The following is a 12,095-nucleotide window of genomic DNA, read 5'->3' on the forward strand; positions in this document are numbered from 1 at the left end:
TAATGTTAAAAAAGGAACTTTATTTCATTTTCATTTCCAAGTACAAAAGTATGAAACAGGCAAAATGTTATTCCTTTACATTTACACTATATCATTATCATTATAAATATCATTACCATTATCATTGTTAAAACTACTTCAGAAATGCCTAATACTGATGATGTATGCAGTGAGAAAACCCATAGCACCATTACTGTTCATAAATAAGTCTTTATTTGTTTCTGCAAGGTGGAGAGACAGAAAATCTCACCTCCAACCTTATTATAGAAACCTGATTTTTCCACCCTTAAACCTGACATTAAAAGATCAGAAGCTAATTTGAAATAAGTCACATTCTTGCCTGTGTTCAGCAGGACTTGAAATGACAATTTAAAATAGGTAAGACTACACATGGAGAACGATAATAACAATAACCATAGTTATAATAATAACGCCAATCATTACTGACATAATTAATCATAGTAAAATGTACCAAACACATTACAATAACAATAGCATTTTGAGTTGAAACAGATGGACAGCTCTGCTCTATAGGTGTATTTCAAACTGGCCTATTCCAGAAGCTGCTCGGCTTCTCTCTCCCTGAACTTTGACCTGTAACCTTTGACCTTTCACGTACAGCAGTCGAGCCGTACTTTGTGCAAATATCTTGGGTGAATAAAAGGTGCAAGGAAGGTCAATTATAATAGTCCTTCCATACTATTAATTCAATGGCAAAGGCACGTAATGGGGTGCAGGAGGTTTTCACTGGATCAGCAATGTAAAAAAGCAAAATCTGAGTTAATGAAATACGTCAAAGTGAGATCATTTAGAATATAGAACATGTCAATCAAACAGCCGCCCGGATGGAGTCAAGTTTGGTTCTGGGGAGGGAGATTTTCAGAGGGGATAAATGAGGGATTATATACTGAAAAGAAGACTGAAGGAACAAAAGTGCATTTCACTGATAAACCGTAACCATGTAAGAGACGGAGGGGGGCTCTTGTCTGTCTCTCTTATCTCCCACTCCATTTTGGGTTTTGTTTTAATTAATGGCGAAGAAGTATATGTAAATAGAAAAACATACAATACAATCCTTCACTTTTTCATCTCTCCCTGCTTGCAGACCTTTACAGTCTGACATTCATTTTCACTCCATCCTAATCAAATTTTTCCCATTCAACATCCTTCCAAATGCCATCTACTTGTATCCCTCTTTCTCGTCTCTTCCCGTGCTTTTCGTGTTCATCTCTAAACCTTGTCGAGCAGAGAGCGGTGACAGTAGAGGAGGCGTCGAGGGGTGCCATAGCGCCTGAAGAACAGCAGAGCCCCCAAAGTGACAAGCACACAGGCCAAAAGAAAGAGAGGGATGACAATGGTTGCAGCTCCTCCCATGGCTCCGCCTTCTGACTCGTCCACCTCTATGATGAGCACTTCCTCATCGGTGCCGATCCTCTTCTTGGGCTCCTCTCCTTCACAGCCCATCCAGTCAGTCAGGACCGATTTGGGGTAGCCTGGCTCCACCTTCAGCTGCTGGTTGTTAAACTTCCAGTACTTATTGGCTTTGTAGAAGTAAGTGTGGGCTGAAAAAGTGTGGAAGACGTTGATTCAGTAAAAGTGGCTCTAAATTTCTAAACCTCTAAAATGGTATAAAAGTTCTTTATAAACAGATAGTTTGGGTTCTGGCTTCTGATTGGTCAATACAGCACTCCAGCCATATAGTTATACCTCAAAAGTTTGGGGTCAGAAAGAAAATGGATCATGGTTTCCACAAAAATATTACGCAGCACAGCTGTTTTCAACATTGATAATAATAAGAAATATTTCTTGAGCACCAAAGCAACATGATTTCTGAGGAATCATGTGTCACTGAAGACTGGAGTAATGATTGCTGAAAATTCAGTTTCGTTTTGACCAGTGATGTTTTTTTAGGATTTTGGTAAACAGGAGAGTGAAGAACCCACAGGAAGAAAACAAGAACAAATGCTGCTGTACCTCCATCTTCGCTCATGAAGGCCCCTTTGATATTATCTGGTACTCCTTGCCATACACTGATAGGTTTGGGGTAATCTGGATCCACAGATCTGCTTTTCTCATTGAAACGGTAATATCTGAGAAAACAGAAATGAATGCCATGAATGACAAATGATGAAAAAAAACAAAAGGGAGAAGTTCACAAAAAAAGAAGAGGAAGAAATATTCACCATATGATGCAAAATCATTGGATTTATAACCAGACACTGAATAAGACGTGGTGAGTAACACTGGAAACGTACTTGGTTCCTCTAAAGAAGTAGGTGTTGCCAGTGGGTGTGTAGAAAACAGCGGCATCCAGCTTGTCTCTTGGTAGGCCTGTGCCAAGCTCCTTGAAAGTTTTTGGATAACCTTCCTCCATTTTGGCCTCATTGAAAACCCAGTACTTATCACCTATATAGAGGACAGAAAAACAAGCATTATTGCACAATTTGTGACACCTATTAAAACCAGAGATGCAATGCGAGGTGAAAAAATACAGAAGATGGACGCACCTTTGAAGAAAACAAACTTTCCATCAGAGCGTTCGTAGGCTGCGTTGATTGAGGGAGGCAGTCCCTTCCAGAAGTGTCCAATGGGCATGGGATAGCCCTGCTGAGGTTTACCATCACGTATTCTCCAGAACCACTTTTCCTGTGGAGTAGAGAGGGTGTAAATATTAAAAACACACAAAATATATGGCATGTACACACACACTTAATTTGCATTCAGTAGCACCTTGAAGACGAACATCTCTCCCCTGAGAAAAGCGATGGTGTCGAAGTGTCCCTCACATATGTCAGGGCCAAAGGAAGGCCGGTCTGGCCTGCGGGTGGGGGGCCGGGGTGCCGGAGGTTGGGGCACCTCACCAGAGCCAGCGCCTGTTGAATGACACACAAGTGAGCATCAAGGTTATTAGAGTTAACTAAAACTAAAATCATAAAAAATAATTTCTTAAGAAAAGAATACTAACTGAAATCCAATAAAAACTTTATAAAAACATATTTATTACAGTTAGCTGCTGAAGCGACATTTCTCATTTTTAACTTGATGTACTAAAATAACTAAAAATGAAATAAAAATGACAAAACATTACTTATACACATATAAAAAAACTAATAGAAATTCCAAAACAAAAAAATATGAATATTGAACTAAAATGAAAATAAAAATGTTATATATTCAAAATATTAAAATACTAAACACTGGAGTGTATTGATGTCAGTAGATTATTTGCAGTTATTCTGAAAATGCACTACCATATTTTGAATAATGCATTATTTTAATTACATTTTTTGGCTGTTTAAATACACATAGATTTTCAAAGACAGAAACAGATATTTTAATATGAATTTTTTGCATCTGTAATATCATTGTTTAAATGTCTTCACAAAAAATACTAACTTTACTGTAAATGATTTAGATAGAATGTGAAACATTCTGACATCTACAATATTTTTCTTAATGAATTCTTTTGAATTAATTTATACACTTTCACATATTTTTCTAAATGACTTGGCTTGTAAAATGAACATATTAATAAATAAATGAAACTAAATGCATTTATGCAATGTAACTGACTACCATATATTTGCTGGATCCCCCGTCTGTCATCATCAGGCAGCACAAAGTTCTCAGTGTCCATCCACTGGTAAAACGGAGCCATGATGGCAGAGGGATCGCCTGAGTGTTCCAAACCCAGAGCATGACCTAATTCATGCACTGCCACTAGGAACACATCATTACCTGGAAGAAAAGCAGAATGACAAGGCACTAAATATAAATTATCACTGAATTTACAAGCACCGCTTGACGTTTGCTCGGCTGACAGACACATTTCCACATTCTCTTATTCTCTGCTCACCTCCCTGGTCAACATTGCCTGTTGTCCAAGGCTCTGCCGCGTCAAAATGGGTGTCACCTCCGATACCGTGACCAGGGAAGTACGCGTGGGCCAAAAAACCTCCCTCGCCGTCGAATGGGGTGCTGTCACCGTGAAAGCCTTCCGCGAAATAAAGCATGATATCTGCAAACTTGTCCACCTTGCCATTGATTTGACTGTATGGGATTTCACGGAACTTGAGTGGGGTCACTGCTTCCCAAACCTTGAAGGCCTTCCCGATGGCCTCATGTGTGGCTTTTTCTCCCACTTTAGGAGTGTAGTTCTGGATACTGAGAAGAAAACATTTGTGCTTATTTGCTAAATGTGAGTGTGTCTTTTAGGAAGGAAGTGTAGAAACTGGATTTTTTAAAAACATGTCCATATAATCTGATAACTTTTTCCGCCTTTTGAAAAAGAAGAACCAGACTAATGTTCTAAAGAAGTTCATCATTATTTACGTGTTCAAAATTGTAATCCAGCTAAAGCGTATCCAGCTACTATCTATATACAAAGTGTTAATGGCAGGTGTATAGAGGGCCACAGTTTTATATGAATTAAATATATTATTAATCTTCTCCTTAGTCTGTCAAATAGAGTTCCATACCTGAAAGTAATTTCTTTTTTTTCCCATTTTAGGCCCTGGATGACATAGCGCTTCTTTCGTAGGTTGCTCTTCAGTTCAGAGCCAAATTTATCTGGAACTCCACACCTTGGCCGCTGCATGGCCCTGACAACATCATGTTAATGAAAAACATAAAGTCACTCAATAATACGTGGCCCAGTCACACAGTTGCAAATCAGATGTTTAAAGGGTTATTCCACCCAAAAATTTTAATTCTGTCCATTTTTTATTTACATCTAAATAATGATCGACACACAAATGTACACATATGTTATACATGGAAGCTTAGTGAGAACCAATAATGTCAGTTCTTTTTATTAATTGTTTAATTCATATGGATTAGTTTTGGGACAACTTTATAACCTTTTTGGATCTTTTACGTTCTGGATACCTGGACTTTAGAGGGACAGAAACCTCTCAGGTTTCATAAAAAATATCTTAATGTGTGTTTTGAAGATTAAACAAAGTCTTATGGGTTTGGAATGACATGAGGGTGAGAAAAAAAATGACATACTTTTTATTTTTGGGTGAACTATCCCTTTAATGATCTATCAGGTCATACTCCATCCATTTGTGGTTAAAGACTGTCATTAGCATAATATAACTATTGAGTTACGCATTGCACATTATTTTAAAACAGTTATAATTAACAAATTAGAAATGTATGAGATTGGGCTAGACTTACGACAGAGTAGCTGGATCCATAGTGCCGGTGACAGTGAGGCCATAGAACTTCTGCATGGCGGATATAGCGGTGGTGATGGATTTAGGAGAGCGGATTGCCTGAGCCTGAACATCGCCAGGAGGAAGATACCCATACTGCTGGAGCCATGCCTGAGAGAGAATGAATGTCACATTAGCACACATGCAACTGTCCTACAACACCTCTTTATCATTGTAATGATCCAAACTCAACAATGAAGTGGTATAGTGCAGAGACACACAAAAAAGTTTATCTGGAAAACATCATTTGTGTCAGAGCATAAAATAGCACAGGTGTCACTGCTGTTAAGGTGACCTCAACAAATTAAAGGTTGTGCTGAATGTTTTTGAAGTGTACTCACTGTTCCAAATGTCTCAGTGCAGCACCACATCCACATGACATGCTGTCTGAATTTATAAAATTTAATTGTACATAAACCTGCCAAAGTCCACAAACATCAGTGATGAACCACAGTGCAAAGATGTGTGTTAGTGTGTGTGTGTGTGCTTATGACCTGGTTAAACTTTTGTGGGTAAGAAAGTGTGTGTGGACTCTCGAGAATCTTAAAGGCTTTAACTGAGGAGTGTGTGTCGTAACTGTGTGTCTGAGACTTTATGACCCTAATTTAACTTTAAGAATGTATGTGTGTGTTTCCAACCTAGTTATAATTTTGAGGGTATATTTGCTGAAGAAATTTCACTAAATCTGACAACGCCTATCTTGGTTTCAAAAAATATATATACCTACATATTATTTGATATACTGCATGTATATACTTCAAAGAATATATATAACTGTATATCTTTTTTTAAAGTTTATATTAATTTATATTACATTTATATTGGGACCAAATTGTCTCCAGAAGCTAACTTAACCCAACAGCCAATTTTAAATTAGCCATTCATAAATGTGTGCAAAAATGCCTTTTGTTTAAAAAAAAAAAAAAAAAAAACATTTTTAGGGCTACCCACACTTGGGTATAGACAGACCAGACTGACTTGGAATTAGAACAGCTTCTCTGTTCTCACTCTTTCTGACTTACAGAAATAAAAACTGAGAACATGAAAGGAGAGAAAAAGGAGCACTAACACAAAACGAAACAAATAAAATCTAAATATATCTCAAAGTGTACAACTAGACAAATGAACAATGGTAATGTAATTATAGCTTCAAAGACCTTCATGTGTTTCATGTGTTGTTTTTTGTGAGCTCTGCTTAAAGAAGCTCTGCTTATAAACTTAAACTCCAAGAAACATATTTGGTTTGTAGTCTTTCTTAAGTAGGATGTTCATTTGTAACAAAACAAATTGATAAAATCTAAAAAAATAAAAATCATTTATTGAAAAACCCACAAATCATAATTCTGAATACTAGAGGGCTGTGCCCCCTTCGTGTCTTCGGTACTTATGGCCCTGATTATAGCTGTATAGGTAGCTGTAACCTAATGTGCTTATCTGGGCTGTTAACACAAAGGTTGCATGTTTATGAGTGACTGTCTATTAGACTCAGCGGTAAATGTCTCATTTTAAGGATCAGACAGCCAGTGTCTCCATTCCAACCACAAACAGTGTCTGCAAAAATTACAAGCAGTTTTCAGTAATCCTTGTGACCTCAGACTGCCTCCCTTTCTTCCTTTCTTTCTTCTGAACAGGCAGTATCTGAATCTTCTACAGAGAAAAACAGAAGGAAGAGCATGATGGCAGAGAAACTACAACTACTTTCTAGTTTAAAGGACTTTTTGAGTCACAAATACTTAGAAATCTATTAAGTGTTGAGGTCTATTTACCACTTTCTAAAACTATATTCTGGATATCTCTGCTTTGTAAGGTGATTGCACCTTCAGAAACAAAGACAGCATAGTTTACTTCACATATTAAGTGTACTATAAACTGTGTGAATATATGGATACCAAAATGATAGATTAATGTATTGTATTGAAAATTTGCTGCACAAGAAATCTTAATATATACTATAGCATATTATATATATACAGAACTATAGTGATTAGGAAACATATCCAGAGAGCAACTTCACTAAATCAGTGAGTGCTTTCACACTGGTTCATTCATGTTGTAGAGTTTCCAATGAGACTTGTCAACACATGCCATATCGGTCGAGGAAGTATAGGGATAACGCGATAATGTGTTAACCTGGTCAGCCTTTGCTACATTTTTCTTTCTCTCAGTCCGTCATTTAATAACTCTGTATAAGTGCTTTCTGTGTATGGTGACTCCGCTGTGTTGACGCACCCCATTTTTGTAAAAACACTCTAACTCATGAGGATGAAAAAGTTTCCCTCTCTCTCTCTTACTCCCTCTGAACGCCACTCTTCTCCCTCCCGAAAAGCCTCAGGTCTCCTCTTAATGCTGCCAGCAATCCCAGCATGCTCCGCTGGCCTGGAACTCCCAGCGGTGGGCGTCAAAGGTTCTATTTAGAACCCCTCTGCCGTTCCCCTGACTGAGGAAGAGCGAGTCACTGTGTGGCCATGCATCAGCTATTACCATACAGACAGGTAGCCTTTATGTAATAATCAAGACAGACGCTGCCTTCATACACAGGTCTGGGAACAGATTTCAACAGTAAACATTAACTCAAACAGGATAGTGACTGGCAGGTTCAGAAGATGTGAGGTTAAGAGTAAATACATGCAATGACATCACTGCCGCACATGCCAGCAAGGTTAACAGATGCTACATGAAAAATATAAATCAGCTCTCCTTTACAACCAATGGAGTCAATAAGATTAGGTGCTTCCTGAGATGGCGGTCTCTGAAAAACAATTTAATCATTTTATGGTGTTGCAACATGGGAAAACACATTCCATTTTGGGACGAGGAACATGTTGTTTTTCTGGTAGGCTGTGTGCAGTTTTAACACACTACACTAAAAAAAACTGCACAGCCCACAACTATCCTGATCTCCGATTCTTATAGTTTCTCTGCAGAAAGTATTGCTGTCAGACTTTCCATGCATACGGGGAAAAGGCTGCGTTTATGATTTTAACAGCTGATCTGCTGCTCCTAAGGTATTAGAGAGGGGAAGAAAAAAGCAAACTATAACTAAAGAGAGAGAAAAAGAAACTGAAGGGAAAAAACTGAGATTTTAGAGATTAAAAGTAAGTTAGAATTCTAAAAACAAAGGGTAGAATAAGAAGAAGAAGAAAAGGAGGGCAGAGGTGAGTCTGAATGCACGACAGAAGGACTGAGTCAGTCGTTCCTCCTTGTCTGTGCCAATGGAAAAAAACTGAAAATTTTAGACATTAGTGCCCGTGTCTCACTCTGCATCTTCACGTGGAGGATCAGATCACTGACCCATTTAACTGAGCAAATTAACTAATATTAATACAGCATAATATTTCTCATCTCTACAAAAATCCTGCAAACTTCAGTGTCTCTCAATCGCTATTAATCTGAGAACACTGCAAAGTTTACACTTGCACCAGCAGTTACAGATGTATGAGATTATCATTCATATTTAATTCACATAATCATTTATATACTGCAGAACTGCATCATTTTTGCATGGAAATAAAACAATCATTAAAAACAGAGATTTTGATGTTTGAGCATTGTTTTGCATCTTATTAAACATCTAAACTGCATTTCATCCATATTTAAGCTTCAACTGATGAAGGTCTGAAAGATTCAGCAGAGTTTCAGCAGATGCTTTGCATCTGTAATACTACTTAAACAAATACATCATCTCTCGTCTTATGGGCTGGAGAGGGGGGCAATACCCAGCTGTTTTCCATAAGGAATATAACCGATTTCTCTCTTACTTTTTCTCTTTTTTTAGTACATTATTCAAAACAACAGCACCTGTAACAACAGCAAAAGTGCAGGGCTGTTGTCTGAGGGATTGTTAAACCCTGGCAATTCCTGGAAAATTCATAATAAACCTAATGTAATGCATTTAGTTCATTAGTTCAGAATTCCTGGAAACAAAGGAACAAAATGTTTGGGAAAACTGTTTGTACATGTCACAAAAATAACCTTCTGTATGGTAAAAGCATGTTAATAGATATTGTAATAAAGGTAAGCCAAAAGACTGAAAAGTAACAGCGGTTTCACATGCACTTGGCATCTGTGATTTAACCTTTTGTGTGACCTTTATCTTTGATCACGCGACTCCCGCATGAGGAGACTGTTATCATCTTTGAAAACTGTGGTGGAATCTGCAGAGCTGAATTTTTTCCATACTATCCTTGGGTACATCTCTCAACCATCTCAGAAATGTGAAGGAGTGTGAGAGTAAGGAATGAAGGGATACGACTAGACATTATTGAAATGTCTTAAATCCTCGCTCTGATCTTGTTTTCTTTATTTTAGGCCATTAAGATTTCCTGGCTTGCATATGTGACAGAGACGCCAAAACGTCCTGAAAAACAGTCAGTCATTCTCTCCCACTCACTGTTATGTGTCTACCAGACATGTAGGCCTATGAAGGAGACATTAGGATGCCACTGGGTGTATAAACAAACTGATATATCTACTTATTAGTCCCATTTTTCAGTCTAAGGAAATACAAAAGGAAACCATGAACTTAAAGATGCAGGACAGACATCACAAAACTTGCACCACTTTAATAACTAACCCTCTCTAGCTAAATAGGAGTCCTGGAGCCTCTGACTCTCTCCTGTTTTGTTTTAACCTGATAGTTAGGGCTGTGAAAAGACATCTGTATTCAGCAGTGAATTATGAGGTACATGAAGGAAATCCTGATACGAGGAAACATCGGAGTGCATCTGTGTACAACAATGCAGGCTTGACAGACAGACAGTGGAAAGACACACACACACACACACACACACATAACGGATGCTGTGTTACCTCTGGTCTGACTTCTTTGTCACTGGTCCCGCTTTGCACCAGAAATACACTGGCGATGGCGAGTAACGACTGGAGTTTCGGTAACATTCCTCAATGCGCGAGACCACTGAACTCGGGACACAGAAATGCTCAAGGCTCCGTTCTTAGTTTTCTCGTCTAAGTTTCCTCCAGCAGATTCTCCTGAATCAGACCATTCCAATACTGAGAATGTTTCCTTAAAACTCAAAAAGTACAAAAAGAATAAAAACTGATTTTGCCTAACCTATGAAGTATGTATAATCATTATTAATGAAAGGTTTTTCAAAAGTAAAACTAGACCCCAAAAAGAGAAAAGAGGTTAAATATATTTGTCTTAGTTTTTGCTCTATATTGTCATTTTGCGCTTTCTTTTGTCCGCTGATCTTTCTCTCTCCACAGGCGTCTTCGGTGTCAGATTGTAGTGCTAATGTGCCTGCACTACAGAGCATCTAACTGGGAGGAGTTAAAGAGAATCGACCCTGCAGATGTGCATTTTTCCCAGTGTGCGAATTATTCAATGACTTTCAGGCAGAGGTTGCCTTTTTAAACGAATTTCGTTCTATGTCCGATAAAAACTACTGTAATCTATCATCTAATCTGTATCTGTGAGATAATTAAACGATAAATTTATTATTAGTGTTTTTTCCCCCGAAAGTTTTAGATACACTCCCAGTTTAATTTAAAAGTGACTTTAGCAGTTAAAACTATTTAAATTAGTTTTGTCGACAAATATAAGCTAAGCTGTTTTGTGCCTGTGTGTCTTTATACAACACTATAATGGAACATGTATATACAGTGGTGGCCAAAATAAAGTATTTTCACCAGTTAAAAGATGGTTTTAAGTCAGTTATTTCTATATTTTGCTGTAGTGTGTCAGTAGGAAATATCAGTTTAAATTTCCAAACATGCATTTTGCAATTAATTGTAATAATCCAGTCAGATTCTTGTTTGTACAACAGCCAGTGCTCCACACAGAGATCTGATCCAGTTTGTCTGGAATGACATGAAGAAACAGAACAAACTGAGACTAAATCCAGAAGAACTCAAGATTCAAGATTTTTATTTGTCACATATACAATTATACAGAGTATAACCAGCAGTGAAATGTAAGTCAGGTCCGCTCCAAGGACAGTGCAATTGTATAGAATACAAATATTAAGAAAAAGAAAAGTATAAAAAAATAAAAGAATAAAATAAAATAAGAGATAAAAAAATATAAATATAAATGTGCAGGTCAGTATGTTGTTGACTTAAATAGTAATATAAGAGGAATGTGCAAAAAAATTGTATAGGGTACTTAAATAGCAGCAATATGAGGTAGAGAAAAAATTATGAATAGCTATTGATATAGTGGTATATACATGGAGTCATGTGATGTTATGACACGGAGTTAGAGTTTAGGAGCCTGATGGCCTGGGGGAAGAAGCTCCTCCGAAGTCTCTCAGTTTTTGCCATCAGGCTACGGAAGCGCTTACCAGATGGAAGCAAAGTGAATAGATGGTTACCAGGGTGATTTGAGTCCTTGATGATTTTGACAGCTCTATTTTTGCAGCGTTTGAGGTAGATGTCCTGCAGAGAGGGGAGAGCAGATCCTGAGATGCGCTCAGCTAAGCACACAACTCTCTGTAGAGCTTTGCAGTCCTGATTGGAGCTGTTTCCATACCACACTGAGATGCACTGAGTCAATACACTTTCTATGGTCCCTGAATAGAAAGTTTTCAAGATTGCTGCTGAGACCCTGAATTTCCTCAGCTGTCGCAGATGGTACAGTCTTTGCCTGGCTTTCTTTACCTGTGTTTGGATGTGTGTAGTCCAAGTCAGGTTCTCGGAGATGTTTACACCGAGGTACTTGAAGCTACTCACCCTCTCCACAGGGCAACGTCTCCACTCCAAGATGCTTCAAGATAAATCTATTTACACACACACACACACACACACACACACACACACACACACACAATATATATATAGCTATTGAACACAAAAACTCAAAATGTTTCCACAAACACGAATATACCACAATTTTGATCTAAATGGCAAACTGGGACA

The 12,095-nt window shown here is 37.9% G+C and overlaps 1 protein-coding gene across 3 annotated transcripts; it reads right to left on the reverse strand.

The window, feature by feature from the left end:
- Positions 1–10,497, reverse strand: LOC306875698 (matrix metalloproteinase-14-like). 3 transcript variants are annotated; one of them, XM_079426399.1, is made up of 11 exons: positions 10,291–10,459; positions 10,029–10,208; positions 5,182–5,330; positions 4,479–4,601; positions 3,857–4,164; positions 3,577–3,738; positions 2,731–2,873; positions 2,508–2,646; positions 2,256–2,406; positions 1,975–2,090; positions 1–1,562 (listed from the first exon to the last, which is right to left on the reverse strand). In XM_079426399.1, exons 2-11 carry the CDS (start codon positions 10,113–10,115, stop codon positions 1,231–1,233), a joined length of 1,710 nt encoding a protein of 569 aa, XP_079282525.1. In that variant the 5' UTR covers positions 10,116–10,208; positions 10,291–10,459; the 3' UTR covers positions 1–1,230. The 3 variants fall into 3 exon arrangements, with proteins under 3 accessions (XP_079282525.1, XP_079282523.1, XP_079282524.1); XM_079426397.1 differs by adding an exon at positions 6,810–6,866 and having other exon boundaries at positions 10,029–10,459; XM_079426398.1 differs by having other exon boundaries at positions 10,029–10,497.
- Positions 10,498–12,095: the final 1,598 nt, after the last annotated feature.

The sequence above is a fragment of the Barbus barbus genome, assembly GCF_936440315.1.
Source record: "Barbus barbus genome assembly, chromosome: 1".
Classification (NCBI taxonomy): Eukaryota; Metazoa; Chordata; class Actinopteri; order Cypriniformes; family Cyprinidae; genus Barbus; species Barbus barbus.

Bases quoted from the DNA above. Each gene is read 5' to 3' on its own strand.
- LOC306875698 (XM_079426397.1), bottom strand. From the start codon at position 10,115: ATGTTACCGAAACTCCAGTCGTTACTCGCCATCGCCAGTGTATTTCTG. The intron at 4,165-4,478 runs GTATGGAACTCT...TTTTCTTCTCAG, and splicing joins AAAAAAGAAATTACTTTCAG to TATCCAGAACTACACTCCTA. The intron at 2,091-2,255 runs GTACGTTTCCAG...CTGTTTTCTCAG, and splicing joins TACTTCTTTAGAGGAACCAA to ATATTACCGTTTCAATGAGA.